A 25064-nucleotide genomic window follows, 5' to 3' on the forward strand; every position below is an offset into this window, starting at 1 on the left:
AACAGAGTCAGACTGTTCTGTGGCTCAGGGATTGCTCAGGCTGGAGGTGGTAGCAGGGACTACTTGTAGAAACACCCACTTCTGGTGTTACTTTGTCCCATCTGCCTCTTTAAATAGCCACGGTATGTAAGAAAGCCTTCCATAGCAGAACCAGTGCATGAAGAGATCTCTCCATTCTGCGTGTATTTGGTTTTTTTTTGCCCTTCGGTGACTTGACATCTGCAGAACATTCATTCACCATCTCTTCCAGTGTAAGAATCATCAGTCCTTTCCCTCTCTTCATGCTAATAGTGACTTTATGGGTGTCATTTTTATTTTTTTTCCAGGTAAAGGATAACTGAGTAAAAGTCTAACATACATACAGTCCCACGTATGTGAGCCAGTCTATATGCCTTTTTCCTGTTAAAATCTCTCAGCCCTTTTCCAGCTCTATGACACCCTTTTGACACGGGAATCAGAACTGCAAACAGTACTCAAGATGCAAATCTATCATGACTTTATACAGTAAGAAATACATTTTGTCCTCTATCCTTCCCTAATAATGCTCAGTGTTAGTTACAGGAGAAGTTAATGGGACACTTTCACCACAGAACTTTCTATAGTAAAAAGATACTGGGACTGTGTACTAAGGAATGGCCAAACTGGCATTTTACCTACAAATAGTTAAAACTATTCTCACAGCACACTGTAGCCACAATGCTATCACTGAATTGCTGCTCCACAGACAAGCCAAGCCACCACAAATATTAATAAATTGCCATAAAACATTCCAAACTTCACAAGAAAGATGTGAAATTACACACTCTGCAATACAGGGCAAAAAACAAAAAGGGAAAATACACTTGAAAAAACATGGAATATTGGAAAGTTAGAAAACCAAAAAAAACCCAACTTCTAGAAGTTTCTCTGCACATCCTAATGTAGTGAATATTTGCATTCACCTTTGCCTCAAAAGGGCTAAGATCCTGAACATTATTTTTTTGTCATCACTGTCAAGGAACCACAACTGAGTTTTATAGTGGTGAAATTTACCTCTACCCTTCTTGTGCAGCTGTAATGCAGCACAAGCCCGTCCTCTACTGCACACTCAATGTACTTTTATACGCAAGTCCTACACAATCACAGAATCCTAAGGGTTGGAAGGGACCTCAAAAGATCATCTAGTCCAACCCTCCTGCAAGAGCAGGGTAACCTAGAGTACATCACACAGGAACTTGTCCAGGCAGCCCTTGAATATCTCCAATGTAGGAGACTCCACACCCCCCCTGGGCAACCTGTTCCAGTGCTCTGTCCATTAATGTTTCTATATGGCTGTGCATTTCATGGATGCAGTTTGACTTTTACAGTGTAGAATGCTTGCAAAAAACGGATGTAAAAACTGCTGTATTTCAAGGAGTACATGTAATGAGAGTAAGCAAACTGGCCACCGTGCATTACGGATGATAATAACAACTGAATCCAACAGAAACAGAAATGAAAAAAATACTTGAATGCAAAGAGAACCGACTTCCAGCCTGCTCTTACCTTTTCATCACTGATTTTTAGTGTTTTGGTTAAAAGCAACAGGAGGAGACTAGTCCAAGCTTCTCTGTGGCTTTCTGAATTCACGGTAATAAAATATGCCAGGGCTTCACTGCATACACTGAAGAGACAACACAGTTCAAACAAGCCATAAAGAAAACACATGAAAAGATTGTATAACACATATTGTTTGTCCTCTCATAGTGTATTTTGTTTCAAAGCAAGATGCATTCCATGTGAAGTCTTCAAGCACTTGCAATAACTTAAATTACAAAATTTGTCTCAAATATTTTTCTGTCACAGTAGTTGTTACAGATAATGGAACTGAAAGTTTCAACAAGGAGCCATGGAGTCAGAGATGGAAGAGTCCGATTTTCCTCATAAACATTATGTAATTAAAGTGTTGCCATCTTCAACCTGCAAGCATTATTTCCTGATCCTTACACTGGGACAGCTTAGGCAACAGCAATGGGAAAGAGCTCTCCTTTCACATCTAGACTGCTTTATTAAAAATCTGCTTGGCATCATGGATTAAAGAGGGATTACTATGGCATTAATAAGTTTCTGGTCCTTGATGTAGACCGTCAACACAAGGTATAAACTGTAGCACTTAGCAGGGCTTTTTTGGGGTGCCACTTTACCTGCAGGAGGCATGGGACCTCCCCTTTTACACATGAAAAAGATTAGTATGTCCACAGATGCTGATAAATCGGAATGCTACTGAAATCCACTGCACTAGTGCCAACAGAGAGTTTAAGAGTTCTTCACATTCGATTAGATCTTAATGTTCTGGACTTCTATGTACCCACAGCTCCTCAAATAAAGGGGACCCCAATAACTTTTTATACTAATTTGAGTGTTTTTATACCTTTACCCAAGTTCCAGGTATACAGCAGCTCAGACTGCACTCTGTATGCCTCTGAACAGCATTATGTACTCAGATGTGAAAAGTGTTCATGCACCACCACTTTTGTACGTATATACCTAATATATACCTTTCATGCTCTGCTCAGCAACTGAAACCAGAACATTTGCATGCAGGGATGCACCATAGTGGCTGAGAACAGAAGGCAGCAGAACCAAGTCAGCTTGCTCTCACCTCAGCAGCCGTTGCTGTATCACATCCCAGGAGTCTCGGCGGTTTTCATCCACATACATTCGAAAGAGTATTCTCAAGCAACAAGCCAAACTGCTGGTCTCTTGTTTTAAGAGATTGGGCTTGGATTTACCCTTGAACCCTAGAAGTCAGTTACACACAAGGAGAGAGGGAACATTCACATTTGTAGTTGCCAAGAGGTGAAGTTTATCAACAATACCTCCGCTAATGTACAGTAATGATTTCTTGTCCAGATAGTATTTCCTCCTTGATTTTAACTGAGACCAAATCTATTTATAAAGATATTTAACTACAGTGGTACCAACTGTGTATCTTTAGTCAAAAAAGCAGATAATTTAGCAAAAAGAATTATCCATATCATTAAGAAGGAGACAAGTAATAAAAGCATGCAACACTCTCAGATTAACTGCAGTTTATTGCAATGGTGTAGTTTTCTCTCTCCATAGCTAAAGCTCTAAGTGGAGCTCTATTTTTTATCAAACACAAATAAAAGCCTCACCTGCTCTCCATAACACAGTTCGCTGCTCATAATTTGAATTAAAGGCTTTTGAAAATGAATGAGACTCTTGCAGACAATCCAGTAACTTAAAGAGGTGATGTGAAGACATATATTTATACATTCCTTGGTCTTCTGTGTCAATGTGGATATCTGCATCCAGTGCATCTCGCTAAAGGGGGTGAGGAGGGAAGGAGGGAAAGGAATGTCAATAACATTCTTTTTATATAATCTTTAGAGACTTTGATACTTCACAGACCATATACCTTTAACTCCAGATTCCATTTTTACATAGAAGCAAAACAGTGCAATATGACACCACAGATTGGTCTCGCAATATGACACAAGAGATTCGTCTTTCAAATATCAGTTATACTCTTTTCAGTAGGATATTTTACAAGAGAGAAGTTATGATCTATCCTAATTAGTGATAACACAAAAGAAAAAGAAAAAAAAAAAACAAAAACCCAAAACCAAAAAACAAACAAACAAAAAACCAAAAAAAACACAAAAAAACCACAAACTAAAAAAACAACCACAAAACCAGAAACAACCCAAAACCCTCAGGACAACAAGGAAAGAATCTCCCTTATCAAGGCATGGAAAAGTCCTAGCAATACAATATAAAACCTTTCCTCTCCTGTACAAGCTGACTGAGTAGGTCTGCTAAATTCTGAAAAAACACCAAACGTGGTGCAAGTTTAAATGCTGCACAGTGTAGAAGTTCCCCATCCTCGGCTAATGTCAAATTTCATTAAAAACGGTCAATAGTTTTAGCTAATTTCATTAGGAATTTAGCTATACCATTCCCCAAAACACTACCCTGAATGCACAGCTTAAGAGTAATGATACACATTCAGGGTAATGCTCAGTTAGAAACAGGAAGAGACTGTATATACTATTTCATAAACACACTTGAGAGCATGCCATGCTCTTAATACTTTTATTGCCACAACAAGGTTGTAAGTCTGACCATACCTGAGCTGCAGCCATGTGCTCAGCATCTTCCTTCTTGCTTGTTGCTGGATAGAACACTATATTATCAATGGTCTGTATCAATTCCAGCTGTACCACACACTTTATAAGGAGGCCAGCAAATAGTTTCTGGTCTAAGGAAATGGAGTAATACAACTTTCAGAAGCAACTTACGACAATTCACTTACAACAGGTTAGCAAAACGCTACATTACCATTAACATTTTGAGATACAGCAATGCTGTGAATTATCTTGTAAAGAGAAAATCTCTGCAAGGCATAAACACAAGTTGTACATCTGTACCCCAAGTTTAAAGTGCCTCAAAACTTTCTCTACAGAACTACAAAAATGGACTAGGAATGGCTATGAAAGTTTATTTAATAAACTTGAATGTTTTCCTTACTTGTATAAGGACCACCTTTCCAGCTCTCATCTGTGGGATTTGAAAATTGACTTTGTCCTCTTTCTGAGGCGTTTTTATCCATGCTGCTTAAAGACTGGTGATCCAGGTCTATATCCTAGAAGAGAATGCAGAACAGTTCTAGCAATCCAAAACACTACCAAACAACTATCAGTTTGCAGACATCTTAGATTCAAAGGCTTCCTGCGTCCATTCCTTATATTAAATGCAAACTGATGTACTTGACAACAAAAACTGGAGTTTACATTTTCTACAGAAAAATATTTTGAAAACTAACCTAACACAAACCATTCAAGTCAGTTTGTTGCACTGAATTAACTCTTACCAAGTGTTTTTCACCTACATCTTCCTCCATCCCTGCAGGCCTCCACGTCAGCAAGCTTCAAAAAGTAAAACAAAAATAGATAAAGACTGTTGCTCTTAAAGCAAGTATTTGTATGAGAATTAAGTTTATGAACTTACACATGAGGAATAGTAGTTTTGAAGATTTCTAGCATACAATTGCATGTCTGTCCCCAGACTTCAGGGCTGAATTTCTGTCCATTTAATATGACCAGGTTTTCTAGGCAGTTTGTACCTGATCGAGCCAACTGCTCATTATCTATGAAAGAAATGTTCCAGATTTATCAATTCTACCGTATCAATGAAAAATTAAACATTCTCCATTACTGCCCCATTAGACATTTTTACCAATATTGTGAAATTAATGGTATCAAAACCAAATAAAGTGTACTAAAATATCAATGTTAGGAACCTACTGACTAAAAAATAGTGTTTAAAACTAGACTTCACGAGACTGAAATCCAAACAGGGAAGACAAAGGACAGAAGAGAAGCAGAAAGGAAGCATACAGTGAGACAAAGGAAGGAAAAACACTGATTAGAAACTCATGATTTCCTGAAGGTAGTCCCCCCCATATTCCCTGTTGGCAACATGCAGGATTTCAGGCATAACAGTTGAAGCACAAAAGAAAGCACATTCTTTAGGACGTTGTATTTGTTCTATGCGGTTGAGTGAAGAAAAGGGGGAAGAAGGAAGAAAAAGAAAGGAAAAAAATCAGAATACATATGTACATATATGTGTGTGTATAGAAATAAATGAGGTATTTTATCCATGCAGCCAAATAGATAAAGGTTGTTGAGAGAAGATCAATGCAACTCTTCAAAAGCTTTTGCTTTGTACAATAGCACAATAAACAGACGCACCATTAAGAGAAGAGCTACCTAAACGATTAAACAAAAAGATGCTCAAATATTTAGGACAGTGCATTCATCTGTGACTTAACATATTGTCCTAATAATAGTTTTTATTCTTCCAAAATTCAGCTAACTTTTCCCTTCTTAATTAATGGTCATTTCAGAAAAATACATTAAGCAAAAGATACAAGTAAAATAAGCTACCTTGTTTTACACACCAGTGTAACTGTGCAAGTATATCAGGAAGAAGGATCTCATTTAAAGCTTCATAAAATTGTGTAAATACATCACAGATTGCATAAAGTGCATGGTTGCATGTTGTGGTCATCCATTCAGATTTCTATGAGAAAAAAAGAAAAGTCTGTGTTTTTTATGTGAGATCTCTTCTGTGATGACAGCACTTGGCTTATGCATGGCTGTTCAACAAAGGATGTGGCCTCTGAGGAGCAGAATTTAGATTAAAGCTTCAGTACCACAGAAGGCTTGTCAGAAGCATTTAGTTGGTCACATGAATGCTGTTCAGAAAACTATACATTTTCATAACAAAGAGTGAATATTCTCCTTGCAAATATTCAGACAGACATAGGTCACTGGATACTATGACAACTTCATACACATCACAGAACATCATTATTTTGGGGGCAGTATGGGTTGGAAATACAATGCAAGACAAAAAATACCAACTGCTGCTTTGATTGTTCGAGTTCTTAAAAAATAACTCGAATATTTGCTTGCTTTTTGGGTTTTTGTTTTTACCTCTGTTTGTTGTTCAGGGAGCTTCATATTATCAAAAATCCGAAACACAATTCTGAACAGATCTTGCCACCAGTGCTTTTCAAAGGTATGGCCATAACTCTTCATTATTTCAAACATCACTGTTAAGCCTCTATAAACAAACCCACACAAGTGAATGAGGAGATGTTAAAATGTGCACCTGATCTCTTCAGTAGCTGAATAATAACAATAATAATAAAGCTTTATTACCTTGTTCGAACATCTAATTTGCATCGATTGATGATACAAGAAAGTTCAAATAAAATGGGAAACCATCCTCTGACCCATACTCTGTCCCCAGGAGCAACATTCATGTCATCACTTGTGTATTCTCTTAAGACCTTAAAGATGGGCAAGAAAGAGATTAAAAACAATAATCTCAAAAATCTCTAAATTTGACAGATTCAGACACCATTAGGGGCACAGAGAGACTTGAAAAGTTAGCTTAGTTTCTTCCATAACACTCTAACCCTGTAAAATATTAAGTATAAAACTGAGATATAACTATTTGAGAAAATACTGGGGGAAAAATACATGGAAAATGCGTATTTAAATCCATTTTACTTAAGTCCCGATAAAGGCTTTACAAGTTGCAGAGGTTTGGACTTCAGGACGCAAGTTTAACAGTGACATGCAACAACTATATAAATACAGATAATAAGGAAATTCAAGCTTGGCATAAAGCAGTTCTACACTTTTCTGGCATATGGAATACAGTGTACATGTCTTGCAATGGTAACATGCTACTGCAATCTAATTCCAAGCTCTTTTCAGGGAAGTGGTTATTATATTAAGTATTCACATAATAAACTGATATGTGTTGGTAACCAAACATAATCAGGATGACAGAACAAGAATACTGTTTTCCAGGTCATCCTAATACTATTAAAACAAAACAATTATTTCATTCATTTATTTCAAATTTGGCCTGATAAGACTCCACATTTTTTAGTTAGTGCTATTTTACTGCTTACATAATACCACACTGACTCCTAATTCTGAATAAGCTTTTAATACATATACTTGCTGCTGGAAGACTGAAGTTTGAGTCCAAAAGCTCTTCTTAGTTACAAGGTTAGCCTCAGTTTTAACAGTACAAAATAACGTGAGAATACAAAGGGGGAAAAATTAAAACAAAATACCTGTGGTCTCTCTGAAACATATTTTGCACAATAGCGAATAAGTCTGATGGCTTCCATGCTGGTGTCCGGAAATGCAACGTTACAGGCAAACTCAGAAAGACATTTTACTGCATCCTGAAATGAGTCAATTGCTGCTGGGAAGTGCTGTTGGAAAATATTTGCTGTGAAGAGCAAACACACACACTGTTAAAAATTCACTGATATTGACATCCATAGATAAACTGGCATTGAGCTAGGTATGTCAGAAATGGTATATCACTACCAAAGGGACAAACATGAAGGGCCCAGAACTTCTAGATTAAATATGGGTCTATCTTTCCTTACAATTTTCCCATCCCACCCCACTGCCCCAACTGGTCAGCATAACATTCTCTCAGGTTGGATAATTACCAATTTTATAATCTAGGATTATTTCATGGCTTCTTATATGGCTCAGTTTCCTCCCACACCATATACAAGCCAAAGCTCTTAAAATATTTGAGAAATAACAGGAGTAAAGCTTTACGTAAGCTTGGGAATAAAGTTGACTAAATTTACCTAAATTACCTAAGCCTGCAACTATTCATATTCTGTAGCAACAGAGGAAAAAAAGAAAAATCAGCATGGAAGATCATTAAATGCATTCCTTAATGCAAAACAAAGTGTGACAGATGGAGCAGCATACAAGCTTATTGAATCTATTCCAAACTTTCAAAGTTCTATAGCAGGATATCTGTATCTAAGTCTTCCTGTCCATAGCAATCAGAAGACTTAACGGGTAAGACACAGCTGCACAGTTTAAACTGTCTGGCTGCAAGATCCTGTGTTTATTTACCTGGAAATACAAAAGTCTTATTCAGACAGGCCTTTTAAATCAGAGTCACAGCAGCAAATCTTATTTTGGGTACTTGCATCTGCCAAGCATTACTTACTAACTATGTGTGCTGTAGTTTGAAAGGCCAGCTCCACTATATTCCCATCATTATCTGATGCTGCTTGGTGGAAGACTGCAAAGATATTTTTCCAGCCTGAACGAATATTACCAGCTTGAGAGTTCACCATCTGAGCAATACAGCGTATTACCATGTCCCGAATAGTTGGAGATCTTAAAAAGAAAAAGGGAAGCAAGACTTTCACAAGTGGCACAACTTCACACAGCCACAAAGTAACTGCACCACTTCCATGTACATGACAATCTAACCCACACCAAGTAGCATCTTTAAGCAGGACTAAAGCAAGCTAACACACAGAGTGCAGTGCATCACACCTGTTTTTCTTCATAATATGCTCAAAAGGCCTTAGGAAGTCTTTCTGGAAGCGGAAGTTGGCTAATTCTCCCTTCTCAAGAAATTTCATTGACAGTTGCCTTAATGAGTCTACTGCAAAGATGGCGACATCTTCATTAGGGTTACATCCAACCTAGAATGAAAACATACTTTCAAACACCAGCTGACGTATTAGTTATGAGTAACAAATTCATCATTCAAGGTTTGAGTCAGTCTACTAAAAATCATTAGCACATTCAAGTTTTCAGATATTTAGAAAATAGCCATTACTTTCAAAGAGGGCTTTCTCAGTCATTTGACCCAACTAAACAGACCCATGGATTTTGTATGCAACAAATGAAGAACTATAATAGCCAGCTAGACACTAAAAAAATAAGCTCAGGTTAAAAAAGCCCCACTCAAACATGGTCCAGTTTCCAACAGAAAATAACTGTTATTCCAGGATCACCTGTATATTTTTTACAGAAATATAATTTTTTAGGAAAACTAACTTGGCATTTGATCAGAAGGGATAAGACAATGACATAAAGCATACTTACAAATACAAAAATCATGTCATGAAGTGATTAAAGATCATTGCCATAAGCATTTCCATTTCTATGCATACACTCTAGGTTTTTAAATAGGTGCTTCCTTTAAATGCCTTTACTGGATGCCTACACCACTTAGAACATAAAAGGTAAAAGCTGACTGAGTCCTGCTATTCATGTGTGTTCTGTAACTTGATTTTTAAAAATACCTTATTGAAGTGATCTCCAATCACATGCCAAATCCTTGACCACTGCAGCCTAATGCGGTTCATGTTGTAATAGGATATCTCCACTATCTTCTGCAGGCTGAACATCCGTGGGTGGTGTGGGGAAGCCAGCTCATCCATGGAAACAGCACACAGCCATCGGACAAAGTCAACTAACATTAGAAGACACTACAGTAAGTTCAGGATGTTACATTGCAAGAGTTCCTGTAACCCACAAAATGGCCAGCATACATACCAATTGCATTTCCATCTAGACGTGTTGATCCTGTAAATATCCTACGGAACAAATAAGTAAGTTGCAGTTTTAGCTGCACATCCACAAGAGTCAATCACATTTTACTGCTGTAGGCAAACATCAGTACATATCCTGGAGGTACTTGACAATCCCCCATGCCATAAAAAGCAACTGTTTTATTCTTACTCCTTGGCAGCAGTTCTTGTCCTGTCTCCTAGCCTAAGCATTCTTGTCCCTCCTGCTAGTCAGTCTACTATGCCCCTGCCCCACTGCAGGGAAGAGGCACAGATTCACAATTTTATCCAGAGCACATAGTCCTGGAACTCTCATTTTGGTGCCAGCATGTTAAATTTCATAGGGAGAATAAAGACATTAAGAAAGCTTTGCTGCAAGACATCACTGGATGCAGCCATCTGCTTGATCTTAACACGGTTCAAGAATACTAAAGTTGGGGCTGTCAAAACAAACAGCAGACAGACTGTGAATGCACCATTGTTCCTTCTCAAGAAGTCTTGAGGGGAGTTCAGACCATGTAAAGGGAAGAATGTTCCCGAATCTTTTAGACTTCGATATGGTAACAGACAAATTTATGTTACAATGAATACTGCAAGTCTCAATATATATGATTCTACAGACTTGCCCAATAGTTTCAATCATTATAAAAAGAAGTCCCCTTCCAACACATGGTTTATGATAGAAGCATCTCTTTAGGCAACATTTTTAGGACTGTTAAGAAAGATAACAATTCAGACAAGAATGCAGTGACAAATAAAGAGCTGAAGAAGAGCAACTAAAGAAATGTTGAAATACTGATGTTCAGAAGACCAAAACTGCATAATTTAATTGGATAATACACATATTTGCAAACCAAAAATACCTAAATACTGTAACACCAACCTAATTCTGGTCTTCACTAGCTTACTCTGAAAACACATGCATACAAACAGTGCCCCTTCTCACAATATACTACATTAGTTGTACTGCTATTTAATGACAGTCTTTGGCTTGTGACTATTACATGCCTAAAGAAGTCTACTTATTGGTTCCAGAGAAAGCACCTAAGTATCCGCATCTGCCTCGCAAGAGAAATGGGCTTTGAGAACAAAAGCCCTTCTCAGAGTCTGCAAATGAAGTAAGGATGGTCAATAACTTCGGGTCACATTTGCCCCAGATAGAGATGATACCCCCAGTACCTGTCTACTGCTACCACTACGCTCTGTGAACTGGTCTCTCCCACAGACTCTTGAATGCTCGCCATATGCCGTTTATCAGCTCCACTTCCAACGAGGTTACCTACAATAAAAACCATTAAACCCCAGTATTTAGCATCACGAAATCATGATTTTATATTAACCCCAACTTTATACAAGCAAAGACACATGACTACTGCTTCTAATTAGCTTGGAATTTATGTGAGCAGATTGTGCCTTTGCCTCTACCAGATTATTACAAAACTAAATATCCACTAAGAAGTATGGATTTTTTTTCTTAAGGCGTTGTGTTTTGACCATCACATTTATTAAGATGATAACAATGCTGTTAAGATTAGAAATGATAAAATGTTATTTTAAAATACGATCTCTAAGTCAGACACAAGTAATCAATGCTGGGCACAGCTGTTATATTCAGCATTATCGTGCATAGCATCAGCTCCAGAGTGTTTTCAAATGGAAGTAAATATATTTTAATATCCTGTAACACTGATCTTTCTTAGCCATCATACTTGATTTATATATGGATCTTTGTGAAGTTCAAGATTATTACTCTCACCTAATCCCAGGCCCATGAACTCTTCCCCTCCAGATGCATAACCTTTGATGCTTCCTTCCCTTTCACGCCCAGAGCCAGATAAATATCGGGTTTTCACTCCAGTTCCTATTAGTTGTGCTAGTTCCAGCTGGCTAATACATTTCAAGATCTACAACAAAAAATATTTAAACACTGTGTTTCTGGAAACCGTCATATTTTTATTCCTAGCATATATATATATTTAATATTTGTAACTTTCCAAGTTATAAATATTTTAAAGGTTTTAAAGGTTAAAAAAACTTTAAAGGTTACTTTCTCTAACCTTTAAAATTACTTTGACAACGTTAACAGTTGTGATATAGCTGAAACATTACTAATGCAAATGGAAATAAAGTCGAGTGATTCACTCAAGATCACCAGCTGCCATGAATCATTCCAAGACAAGAAAAAAAAAAACCAGTACCCACAAAGTCTAACTTGGATCTCTAACTAGTAGAGGAAACCTTTTTATTACTTCTCACAGCATCAATTTCCAAACCCACAAACTTGGAGTTGATCTTTGAGAGAATTCATTGTCCCAGGGAGGTGAAAAGACTGAATTATTACAGCTACCACTTTGAGTAACGATGTTCCAACACTGGCAGTGAGAATGCCAAAATCGTGCCTTGCCATCAGGACAAAACTGACTTCCTTCTTACTCCCCCACATAATCCCTCGGATTGGCACAAGCATTTGTGATGGTATGCTGTAAACCAGGTCCAAGCAATATGCCAGCTAGAGTACCTTCTGGCTCGAATTATCACATAGCCAAAGAGTGATGCCACAGAACATAACACAGCAGTAGTAGTAGAAGAATAAAACCCTTCAAAAGTTTTCAAAGAAAACACAGTTGCACTATTTAAACTAATCAAGATTTACCTCATGCCAAGAGTTCCCAAGATAGTTGCCATCTGTGTGAGCAACTGTAATAAGTGTCTTAATGGTATCTATGTTCTTCTGTTTCATTTCTGTAATACTGGAACTGGCAGTCAACAAGGAAAAGCGAGCAAGGGCCTGTACGTAAGCATCCCGTTCAAGCTACGAAACAGAAACAAGCATAATCAAATCCCTGTAAAGCTAGAGAAAGCTACCTCTCCAGCATGCGTACAGAGTTTTCTATGTATGTGGCGCTATGAGAGCACTTTCCAGTTGAAGAAGAGTAGGATGCCAGTTAGCAAACACTCCTAGTAGAAGACTCAGCAATAAAAGGAAAGCAGAGATGAAGAAATGCTTGGTGGGATATCGAGATCTTAAACTAAAACAAGATGATAATATTTTATTTTACCATTTCAAGCAAGTAGGTAAGACCGCTTATTTTCTATGCATAAGCTTGTAATTCTTCATTTGTCTCCCAGGGCCTACACTGCCCTTACAAGCCCCATGCCAGATCTGACACAAACCTGCATTCCAAAGATACAGGCTATTCTGACTGCACAGCGTATTCCTTCCAAACAAAGGGATGCAACTTCTGTGTCATCACAGTTCTGCAAGCCAACACTGTAAGCTGCCAATAATGGAGTCCATACAAGCTAAAGAAAGGAAGAAACTAAGGTCAGAAGTCTATTACAATTTTAGCCCAAAACATGAGATAACTGAAACAAAGAAGTCCAGTGTTGCAGCACTTAATTCTTCAGAGTAGTTTTCCACCTTTTTTTTTTTCATGCTTAAAACGCTTAGCAATGAAGGTACAAGGAGAACTTCACACTCACTTTGAACATGGGTCTGACATGATCCAGATGAGTGGCACTAGTAAAAGGAGCCTTTGCGTGGCTTACTGCTTCCATGAGGGCTTTAGCTGTTTTAGCCATTTGTTCCATTTCCAAGTTGTACAACAACCTCCGCTGCTTCTCATTAGCTACACCTACGGGGAACACCACACAGTTGCACTGGTTCCTTTTTTTATGAGAATACTGCATGTCTTCGTATTGAGCATCACAAAATGTTAAAAGCATTGCAAATAAAATCTGAACATAAAAATCTTCCAGAACATTCAAATTCAGGAGGCTCTCATACATTACAAGCAAGGAACTACAGCACCAAAACCCACATCCCAACTTAAGACTTAATTCTATACAAAACAACTAATTCAGCCCTTTATTATATGCCACATGTTAAGATCTATCATTTGAGAGGCATACACCATTAATTCACTCTGCCAGCCATTCTGAGTAAAAGAGTACAGCAGGGGATACTGGTTTCTAGTGTACACTACGCAGAGTAATCCTCATTTGGTCTAGATGAGGATAGGTGATTAGGTCATGATAAACTCTGATCTCCTTTTCAAGCATTATCACAAGGAATGTGGCACCTGCCAGCCTCTGAACTATGACATGATACTGACAGGGAGGCAGAAAAACCAACTCAAACCTGTTGTCTAACACGTGGAAACAAGACGTTTACTTTAAAAGTGCCACCTTCAGTTATTCCACCATTTTCCCCTGTCTGAAAACAAAACCCAAATCTAGTTCCTAGTGCCTCTCTGCGATGGTGCCAGATGCACTTATACAGCTGTTTCTGTCACAGAAGCAGCACTAAGTAATAACTAAGCCACTTTCATTCCCAGTATCTGTATTAGCCATTCTAAATGTAATTTACGTATCGCACAAAGATGTTTCCAAAAAGGAATGTGAACTCCACCATGACATCCTGAAAGTTACTACAATAGTTCAAGAGCACTGTGGTCTTTCCAATTTCTAGTTCCTTCTTACTTGGTTTACTAGTCTTGGTTGTAATTGCATATTCTTTTGTCTCTTTCATTGCAATCTTCTTTCCTTCTATTTCTTCATAGATTGTGGATAAATACTCTACTGGCAGGTCTTTACTGTCATTGATTCCTCGATTCATTTTAATGTATTGCTCCTTTGTCATTTTATTTTTTACCTGTAAAAAAGCAAGGAAGTTGGATATCTGATTCTGAGCTCAGTTCTAGGGAAATTAGAACTTCGGGAAGTTTGAAGTTTGGGGGGTTTTAAATGCTACCTGTGGACTGTGCAAGTCTGTAGTCAGCATTATAATAGAGTAGGCCAAAACATAGGCAGTGTCAGCACTAGCAAATAGTGTTTGCCTAGCAAAGAGGAAAAAACAAAACAGGGTTTTAGAGCTCTACTTCCTCAATCCATTAGCTCTATTTCTACCTGCAAGAAAAGTACCCAGTAGTGCTGTGCATTCAACCAAAGAGATAACACAGCCTAAAATTGGTCTTTAGAAATGCACGAAGCCTCAAGTGTTTTAAAATGCAAATAAAAGGGAAATAATATAAAATCATCTTCTTCACAATTTCGAAAACTAGCAATGAATGGAATTTTCAAGTACATACTCAAAAGATTAAACATTATCCTCCTTTGGGTAATCCCATGAAATCTGAAGAACAGCTTATTTTTCACCACCAAGGTTTCATAAAGAATTATACAGAACCAATGCAGTGATGCATCTACTGAACTAAGGAATAACATCCAGCTAAGCCTGAATATGTAGCTGAAATTCAGTGCTAGTTAACTGCATTAGAAACAGGAGCAACGCTGCCTACTTGATGTCGACTATCATATGTACATTTTGTTTAACATCAAATGGGCAAGCAAAGACATATACCATCTTATTAGCTATTTATGCCATGCATTTTCAGTTTTAGCAATTGCTACTGCTTATTACTGTTGTTTATACTTGACTGATCTACATTTGTTTAAAAACTGAACAATTAATACTGAGAGACTTTAACATACTTGGGGCTTCCTCTTCCAATAATTCCTTCTAGCAAGGATGTGGGATTTAATGAAATGTCAGCATCAGTGTACTCCCTACCCAAATTTTCCATTTTGCCTAGGTTCAGCACCAATACCAGCAACAAGATGTGCTCCTCAGAACAGCCTATAGAAATTCCTGACCCAATATGAGTACAAGCTGCGTCTTGCCCCTAAGGGCCACAAACAATACAGCCCTCTTCAGGAACTTATCCAGTACAAAGGTTTTGAATTACCGTTGGTTGCATTCAATATATCTAGCAGCAAACTTCTCCATTAATCTATCAATCTTCTGGGCTTCACCTGGCAGACGAAAACCTTCCAGAAATATACGGAGAGCAGAGACAAAGTCTTTTCCACAGAAATCAAGCTGGTCTACATAGGCGTACATCACTTCCTTGTTAAACTTGTTGCTTTCCCCAAGAAATTCCCCTACTTGAGTCTGAAAACACAAGAAACAGTTATTACTGTGCAATCCAACTGCCAGCTTTGCAAGAAAGTTTATAGCACAAGAATTGCATAGCTGACAGTTTTGTAAGACTGATACGCTTCACTGAGTAAGCAGAGCAACCGTTAGAGGGAAGACAAAAAACCAGTGTCATTGGAAATGCCTTTAGTCTGCATATTGTTGCTTCCTTCACTTCCCAAAGCAAGATCTGCATTACTGTGAGCCAAGGAAAGCTGAACTGTGCTCAAATTCATGTGCGGCAGAGAATGCTTTGCCACTGCAGTACCTGATATTCCTTTGTTGGCAAGACACCATTAATGCAGAAATAGAAAAAAATGCATGTTCCCATTTATGGGGAATCCCTCCAGTGCTTTAATGTAAGCAGAGCTACTTTACTAAAAAGCCTGGGACAGGAAGTAAATAGAAATTAGCATTATTAAGTACCTTCATTAGAACCCTTACACTTCCAGTTATCTATTAATGAGATATGAACTACAGAGAGAGAGAGTGTATACAGACATCAGAAGAGAGGAAGATGATGATGGGGCAAGAGTATTTTATTAATTACAATGTAGTCTTACAGAACAGAGGCGTTCTTCTTGGTGCAAAAATTGCGCAATGTCCTCTGCCGTAGTGCCAAGCATTCCCTGCTCCTGAAGGTACTGTATTCCTCTCTTTGGTTTTTTGTTAAACCTGTTCAGACAAAAACATGGTGAAATTGAGACATATAATTGTAAAAATATCACATCCTATAAAATGTTAGTTTTACAGAGTCCTTATAAACCAAAGAGAGCAATAGCACAGGATAGTTTTCTTTTTCTAGTTAGAAGAAATGTATTATCCATATTACACCATAGCTTACATCTCAAAGTACATTCAGTTGCTAATAAGCTTAAAAGCTATTGCTGGAAAACTCACTTAACACCTGACCCATTTAAAATATTAAAAATTGGAGACTTCCCATGAAATGTCAAAAATGTTGCTATTCAAGACCTTCTTATAGCATTTATAGACAAAGATCCTCAAATTAAGGAAGAAAAGCTGAGCTGGACAATGATTTAATTCTCCAAAGTATTTCAATAAAAGACAACAAATGATGTAAATGATGAAACAACATTAACTGCCTGCTCACATCAATTTCTCTCAAGGTATATACAGACACTTTCCTCTCTTGTGCAGCTGAACCATCACAAGCTAAAGCTGTGAAACCACCTTTTACTCTAGATTTTATCAAATTCCTTTTAACTACAATAGCCTCCAGTGTAAGCTAGATTTTGACAACAGCAGGCAAGTGTTTTCAGCATTAAGATCAATTTGTAAGTGTCCCTGCAGGTTTGACTGTGTGAAAACCACAGCAATATGGTTATACACAATATTTATTTTACTAGTGAACTTCCATTTCCTTGTTACACTAGACTCACAGTTCTATCCCATGTTCAATTATTTCCTTTTGTTGCTTGATGACTTCAAATTGTTCAGGATCATCTGGGACAGCAGTCTGAGTACCCACACTTCCAACTCCTGACGAGACAGTGGAGTCCAAAGAACTGACGCTACTCCGTCTCCCTCCACTGTCAAGGCCTTTACCTTCAGCCATTTCCTGTTCAGATGGTTTATATGAGCCTATTCATAAACAGGGTGAGACTTCAGTTATCCTGTTCAGTCAAAAGCTTTTAGTTATAGTATTTTTTAGTTGAAATGTGTGAATCAATATTCTTATTTTACCATGTCTACTTCATGGCAGTCTACACTATATGAAGGTGCTTATACTGATGCAATTCTAAAATGATCCAACAAAAAGCAGAAGAACAGCAGCAGCTATGGAAAAAATCTTGCATTTCAACTTAGGAACTGCAAGATTTGTCAATGTTTTGTTCTGCATGAGCCAGCTTTTATAGTGTAGCCAATGCCCTGGCTAAAGCTCTTAAATAGAACCTGGTTATCTGAAGCAGACACCTGGGGTGTTGGTTGTTGCAACAGCATTAACAATTGTTCATAAAACACTTCATTTGTATAAATGAATTGTTATGTAAAAACCTATCATCTACATTTCTGAAGAGCTTCTAACCACTGAATAAACACAAGTGCAAACTTGTTAAAGGAAATAGTCTCTCCATAAAAAAAACAATCTTACCCAAGCTAGCCTGATGATTGGGGTTCACATAAAGGTCTTTGCTCCATTCAACCATACATTTTAAGATAGAAACCAAACATTCAAGTCCTTTTTTCCTCAGGCTTAGTTCCTAAACAACAAAACAAAACCCAACACCAAAACCAACAATTAAAAAAAGCCAAACTATAACCAAAAGACCCCCCGCACCACCCCCACCAATATAGGTATACCAACAAGCTTTTAGAAGGCATTACATGACACTATTCAAATCTTAGGGATTTTGTCACTTGGGGGGAAATCTATTGGTTATACAAAGTTTCTGCCCCTTGACCATTTAGGTTGGATACATCTGGGCCAAAAGCAACTGTAACCATACTGACACCAGAACACATTCCAGCTTTTTTTGTCAACTGATAACTGACAAGTACAACCAAGGGGCAACAAACACCAAATCCTAAATACAGCCCCTCTACTGTAGGAATGATTATGACCATTTACTGAGTCTCTACAGTGTCAGATCCTTCCAAAGAAAGACAAGTGTCTCACTACCTTAACTGCACAGCAAACAGTTCTATTCAAAATCTGAACAAAGGTGTCCTGGTTTTAAAACCCATTTTCAGATCAAAGAAGCACAGTAAAACATTGAAACAATTCCAGTGGAACATGTGAGGTGCATTCAGTTCTAAGACCAACTTGAGCAACAAGTTCATTTCAGCCCTGAAAGCCATGAGACTGGGCTAGAGAAATAGTGCTGCAGGACAATGCCAACATCAGAATAATGTGTTCTTGCTGAAAGCAGTCTGTACTCTACTCTCCCTCTAAGGATTGGGAAAGTGTAATTTTAAAAGCAAAATACTTGTGGTGGAGATATGGCACAAAAAGCTTGGACAAAGCAAACACAAGATGAAGCTACTGAAGTAAAAGGTACAGAAAAAAAAGTTATTTCAGTAAGGCAGAGAAAGGCTCATCTGATTCTCTCCCATGGCAGCCCAACAGAACAGCCCAGAACAAGCCAGTCTCACAATGAATCAAAATTGATCATGCTGCTTCAGCATCCAACTGCAAATGAACCAAGTAGTAAAAAGTACATAACATCAGTAGGTTACAGACAACACAAACCACTGGAAGTATCAACGATGACGCAGAGACAGCACCATTTATGGAAAAAATAGCACCTTATCTTCAAAGCTTTTTCTTACCTGTAAAGGTGTCATTCCCAGCTCATGGCCACTTCGTCCCTGTGCGATTTTGGACAAATCATTTACAAGGCGTTCAAATATATTAGCAGCATTTAAATCACAGTCATAGTTAACATAAATATCCACTACACACTGAGCATCTGGGAAATGAAAGAAAGTGTGAGTATTAGCATTCAGCGTAACTGCATTTTTAAAAGGATCCAGCCAGTTGGAGCAAGCAGCGGGGATGAATCCAGACATTTAATCCAAACACTATGGCATCAAATTTAGTTTTTCACACTTAAACATGATACACGACGCTTGTCTATGCAATAATTTTCATCTGCTGACAGAGGAAGTGACTGCTGTTCACAACAATGGCAATACCTGCACAAATCCTAGTTAAAGTCTGAATCACCATCCATTTGTGTTCAAATGAGCTTGAAGAAGTCTCTAAAATATTCAGGAAGATCTCTTTGAAGAAGACCTGCAAGATAAATGAAGTAAAGGACTTGATGATCTGAAGCTTATTAGAACCATGTCAAATGTACAAATCCATTTCTACCCACTAATTTCTCTTGAAGAGTATCATCCCATGTGTATAAGAATTTGAACACAGTCGTAATATACTAGTTTAGTAAGCAAACAAAACCAAGACATTAACTTCAAAGTTCCAGTTATCTTTTTATCATTGCAGTAATTTTGAGAACTAGAGCATCATACAAATTAAGATAGAAAGTCTCTCACCTCAATCTGCATTTTTAAATGGGTCTTAAAATTTGAAAGCAGCGTGAGAAAGATGGCAAGAGAGAGCTCAAATACATCAGGAACAGAAGAGACTCCATTTTTAGATAATGCTACACAAAGATATTGCTTGATTGCATTGATGAACATTTCATGTGTCCTGAAAACTGGACCAGCATTCTGCAGTACCGAGAGAAGAAGCTGCAGAGACACTATCTTAGAACGCAGTTCATGGGATCTAGAAAAAATTCAACATTAGATATCTTTTTATTGTGTTTCTGAATACATACTTGTATTTAACATGAATGCTATGGCATTTGCTCCCTGTCAGAAGAAATGACTGCTATTTTAAGTCATTTCAATGTGGGGGTAGGTGGGGTAGAAATCAGCCCGCAATGATTTTGGACAACATCCACCACCTTAATTTGGAGATTTTCCAGCTGTATTAACATCGTAGTCTAGGACAACAGAAACAACTCAGTGCCACTGAGAAGTATTCCCTTACTCCCCCATCAAAAGCACCACAAAAAGCAAAATCAAGGCCACTCTGACTAGTAAGATTAATAAGCCCATTACACAAAGAAACCCTCAAGTATTTAATTTTTAATAATTTGAAGCAAACTTCAATCCTAGGTTCATCGAGTAACTAAAGGGCCTGACAGGTGCATTTTGAATACCAGCTTTACTCTACAGCAGCTACTTAACTGCCTCCAAAAGCTACCTGAAGAAGACAATATAATAAATATTGTCTCATTACTTGGGATCTGGTGGTCCATCACCAAGTGGTTTCATAGAGAGTTTGCACAACGACCTGAACACAAGGAAGGCATCCTTTTGTAGTACATGGGAAAATCTGGCAGCAGCTTGATGTCCAGATACATCTGTTTCCTTGAAAGCAAGAAACACAACATCAGATCCTCAGTGAGACACAGGAAGGAAGCAATTAAGAAGATTCCACAGCTCCTCAGAATTATCTACAATTTTTTTAACAAAGACACATTTGGCAAAGTTTAAATTAAACCTAAACAGGATTACAAGATATTCGGATCTTTTCACGTGTGTTAACTGACTCTTCCTTTCTGCCCCCACCCTGTATTAAAATACAGCCAACATAAGCAATTTTAGAAGAGTTTTCAGTATCTACTTAAATCACGGTTCCTGCTTCAGTTTTCAAACTCAAGGAGGACACATACATCAAAGCTTCTGCCCCTTCTCTCTCCAAAATCCCACTGTACTAGCTGGCATGATAAACACATTTCTTCTTTCCTAAATATATGTTAGCATCCAGTGAAGTTACTTACCAGATTATCAGTCGAGGAAACAGACTGCCCATCATCTGGAATCCCATTTGTTTGTACATTTTCATTACTAGAGCCAGAAAGAATTTCTGCAGTCTCTAATGCAGGTAGAGCTTTAACTGTTTCTGTTACCTGTTTTTCTTCAGCCACTAAAGGGGAAAAAGGAAAACTGCTTAAAATCACCCACTGAGGTTTTTGTATCCCATGGCTTTGCGAAGCTCTACAACCAAGTGGGACAGAATTAGCACAGGTAAATTAGAAAGTTTATTAGCTACCAGCAAAAGAATAATATCGAGAGACAAAAAACAATTCTTCCTGCCTCAATAGGTGTTCTTGACAATATACTCAGTAACAAAAAATAACTTCCATGCTTTTATATTCACAGGAATACAAGTTTGTCAATGCACATGCATCTGGCCTATTTTAGGAGATTTTGTTACCTTTCACAGCTGACTTGACCACATCTTCTAAGATGCCTTTAACCATTTCCTTTTCTCCATCTGTTGTGACCTCTAATGAAACACACAAAGAGACAATTTTGAATCTAGTGCTTTCATTTTTTAAGGAAGATTAAAAGGAGAAACATGACAGAGGTAAAAAGGTTAAAAATTGTAGATTTTCTTTAGCAGTTCTCCTCTAAAGCCACTTTCAAGAAGTCACACAAAAATACTCATTGATGTTATTTCTATTGTTTATATCAAAGCACTCATTTTTAATGCCGGGATTTTGTCATCTGTCTTTCTCAACAGCTACAAACTTCTAGTTTTGGAATATCCTACATTCCCAATTTGGAAGCAGTATTTGCTTATGACAAGGTCTTCATAATACATATCATTTTTACCACAGGACTTCAATTACCTCAAAGTGATTCTGTCACTTCCCAAGAATTGCCATTATTCTCCTCCTTTCCTTCCCTTTATCAACCTAATCAAGTCTAACTCCATTATAATTCTAAGCAAATAAACCATATATAATTTTAGAATTCTAGGGATAACATGAACCCTTCTTCAACAGCTATAATGTAGACACTATAATGTAGAGCTAAGGATGGCCTGTATACTTTCAATAACTACTAAGAAAAGCCAAGCATTATCTGAGTCAATAACCCCAGTCACTTCTCCCCAAGATAGCCTAAAAGAGCATTTTCCAATAGAAGGATTGTAACTGAAAGCAGCAGACACAACTATTCTTGCTCACCTGATGCTGACAGAGTCAGATCCTGCTCCAATTTCATGTCTCCATTTTCCACCCTCTCAGGCTCACCATTTGTTAATTCCACACTTACAGGAACAGTGGGTTTGCCTTCCTGATAGCTGTGCTTTAACTGACTGATCTTGGGAGACTTGGACACTGCTTGAATTGCAGGAGACTGGGATTTCTGCTGACTCATTTTTTCTACTTCTCTGGATTCCTGTATCTTGAAAAAACAGCATGAAAAAGTTAATCTAAGGCACAAAACAAGGTAAAGGAAAACGGATGTCTATGATGACTGATGTTCCTTTGTGAATTCACATGTTAACAAGAAAGAATCAGTGAATATGTAATCACTTGGCCAGTCAAATTAAAAAGATGCACTTCAAGCTTATTTTAAAAGCATCCCATCATTTGTTTATACCATGCCATTTGGCAGAAACTACAATGTGAAACCTTGTTATCAGAATAAGCTTCATAATTTAATCAGTCAGTGTGATTCACTGCAGGATTTAACTGGGGTTTTTGAAACTATAAATCAATAGATACCCAAGTACAATGGCAGACCCATTAAAAATAAAGACTTTTCTGTTCATTTGTCAAACCTAAACATTTGAGATGAGCAAAAGTAATCGCTACTTACAGCTTGATTTTCCATCCGTGTAAAAATGACATTTAACATCTGTGTAAGGGTAGCTTTGGCAGTTGTCTGATTAATAAGATTTTTACTGGCCAGATAGATGTTGTAGCAGGTTCTAACAGTCTGCAGAATTGTTCCTTCATGAATTTCTATATACGGAGATGTTACTGCAGTGAGGAGAGCCTGAAAAAGTCCATAAAATAGTAAAAATGAAATCTAAGCAAATAGGCAGCAATACACTTCATGCAGGTCTTCCATACTGATCAGTGGGTTTGTTATGAAACACGTATCTATTCATAAGGTACTACTATGCCTTGTTGAGAACATACACTGCAGATCTCTCTAGAAAAACAGACGGGAGAGCAGACAGGCTAGAGCAGCAGCCCATGATACTGCATCACAGTTAGTGCCTTCAGATGAAGGCTGATAGCAATTCATTGGCCTAATGAACATGGACATTACCAGCCTAGATGAAGAATATCAAGCTGTCTGCAAGATAAGTATCTAGGCCACAGCTTAACCCAGAAAGAAGAACAAAAGTACTCTGCTTCACCAAGAGGAAATACATTTCACATGCCAATTCTGACATTGTAATAGCCTCCCTGTATTCAGTGACACATGTAACAAGGTAAGAAGTGGAGAAACTGGGCCTAATAATGCTTCCCATTATTGTATTTTTCCCATTATAAAATCAAAGACAGAGAAAGCAAATCAATACTGCACCAAAATGAACCAAATAAAATACCTTAATTATCTGCAGTTGTACTCCTTCATCTGTTTGAGGACCCTGAAAGCAATTGCAAATGGTTTCAACTATTCGGTCAATCAGCCGTTTTCCAGGAGCTCCACTGTCTGGAGCATTGCCAGTGATATGTCCATATGCAATGAGTTTCTAGGTAGAAAGAATGCAGGTTAGACAACCACAGATACAGTTAGGTATTAAAAAGACGTTTTAGACAATATACCTCACTTAACCAGTTTTAACACAAATTTAACAGCACCAGTAGTCTGGCTACCAGCTACTTGGAATTTGCATATCTGGAGAAAACAAACTTAAGTAAGTGATACACAAGCTTTTGCCACCCATACCATTTCTTCATACTATAGCCAAACAGAACTTTTAAACATCAATCTTTATACCTATTAGAATCATAGAATAGTTAGGGTTAGAAAGGAGCTTAAGATCATCCAGTTCCAACCCCCTTCTATGGGCAGGGACACCTCAGACTAAACCCTGCCACCCAAGGCTCTGTCCAACCTGGCCTTGAACACCGCCAGGGATGGAGCATTCACAACTTCCTTGGGCAACCCATTCCAGTGCCTCACCACCCTTACAGTAAAGAACTTCTTCCTTAGATCCAATCTAAACTTCCCCTGTTTAAGTTTGAACCCATTACCCCCTCTCCTATCACTACAGTCCCTAATGAAGAGTCCCTCCCCAACATCACTATAGCCCCCCTTTAGATACTGGAAGGCTTCTATGAGGTCTCCATGCAGCCTTCCCTTCTCCAGGCTGAACAGCCCCAACTTTCTCAGCCCCTCTTCATACATGAGGTGCTCCAGTCCCCTGATCATCCTTACGGCCCTCCTCTGGACTTGTTCCAACAGTTCCAAGCCCTTTTCTTCACAACAGAAAGGTTCTGCCCACGCAATTAGCTGAAATTAAGCTGCATTTATTTTTTCTTTAAGAATCTAACAAGGAACAAGGTAGAAAGATTCCAGAGTCTGACCTCCCATCACATCAGCTCTGCAAGAAACACCATTGCTAATACTCCTTTTAGAGCACCACAGATGAAATACCTTTACTGAATAATGTAAGCATTCATAAGCTTCAATAAAGGCTTACTTCACTGTCAACACTTCTGACTATGACAGGACACGCTTTCAGCCAAGTCTGATGGTAACCTATTTTATGTGGTTTATGCATCCAGATAGCCACAGTGGGCATCTGCACAGCTGTGTGCACTCTGGACAGTCTTACTGCTTCACTCCAAGAATGCACACAAGACATTTGTAACTGCGTGTTTC

General features: G+C 38.0%; 1 protein-coding gene across 1 annotated transcript in view; it reads right to left on the reverse strand.

Moving 5' to 3' along the window:
- ARFGEF2 (ADP ribosylation factor guanine nucleotide exchange factor 2) overlaps window positions 1–25064 on the reverse strand; it is a 36185-nt gene that overhangs the window by 3778 nt on the left and 7343 nt on the right. The window contains exons 4-38 of the mRNA XM_057401763.1: window positions 23782–23928; window positions 23040–23219; window positions 22403–22622; window positions 21646–21717; window positions 21209–21354; window positions 20665–20795; window positions 19911–20145; window positions 19551–19650; window positions 19185–19324; window positions 18007–18115; window positions 17294–17495; window positions 16454–16565; window positions 15661–15866; window positions 14667–14751; window positions 14396–14567; window positions 13397–13548; window positions 13088–13216; window positions 12567–12725; window positions 11670–11817; window positions 11093–11192; window positions 9900–9940; window positions 9647–9816; window positions 8889–9040; window positions 8554–8726; window positions 7643–7803; window positions 6711–6841; window positions 6483–6612; window positions 5931–6066; window positions 4993–5131; window positions 4856–4910; window positions 4513–4627; window positions 4113–4243; window positions 3138–3306; window positions 2621–2759; window positions 1525–1642 (exon numbers count right to left, since the gene is read on the reverse strand). Coding sequence (XP_057257746.1) covers window positions 1525–1642; window positions 2621–2759; window positions 3138–3306; window positions 4113–4243; window positions 4513–4627; window positions 4856–4910; window positions 4993–5131; window positions 5931–6066; window positions 6483–6612; window positions 6711–6841; window positions 7643–7803; window positions 8554–8726; window positions 8889–9040; window positions 9647–9816; window positions 9900–9940; window positions 11093–11192; window positions 11670–11817; window positions 12567–12725; window positions 13088–13216; window positions 13397–13548; window positions 14396–14567; window positions 14667–14751; window positions 15661–15866; window positions 16454–16565; window positions 17294–17495; window positions 18007–18115; window positions 19185–19324; window positions 19551–19650; window positions 19911–20145; window positions 20665–20795; window positions 21209–21354; window positions 21646–21717; window positions 22403–22622; window positions 23040–23219; window positions 23782–23928 — 4905 coding nt within the window. The remainder of the gene's footprint in view (window positions 1–1524; window positions 1643–2620; window positions 2760–3137; window positions 3307–4112; window positions 4244–4512; window positions 4628–4855; window positions 4911–4992; window positions 5132–5930; window positions 6067–6482; window positions 6613–6710; window positions 6842–7642; window positions 7804–8553; window positions 8727–8888; window positions 9041–9646; window positions 9817–9899; window positions 9941–11092; window positions 11193–11669; window positions 11818–12566; window positions 12726–13087; window positions 13217–13396; window positions 13549–14395; window positions 14568–14666; window positions 14752–15660; window positions 15867–16453; window positions 16566–17293; window positions 17496–18006; window positions 18116–19184; window positions 19325–19550; window positions 19651–19910; window positions 20146–20664; window positions 20796–21208; window positions 21355–21645; window positions 21718–22402; window positions 22623–23039; window positions 23220–23781; window positions 23929–25064) is intronic.

Source organism: Pezoporus wallicus, unplaced genomic scaffold, assembly GCF_028554395.1.
Source record: "Pezoporus wallicus isolate ANWC-B61680 ecotype Strahan unplaced genomic scaffold, APGP_CSIRO_Pwel_v1 contig_9238, whole genome shotgun sequence".
Taxonomy (NCBI): Eukaryota; Metazoa; Chordata; class Aves; order Psittaciformes; family Psittacidae; genus Pezoporus; species Pezoporus wallicus.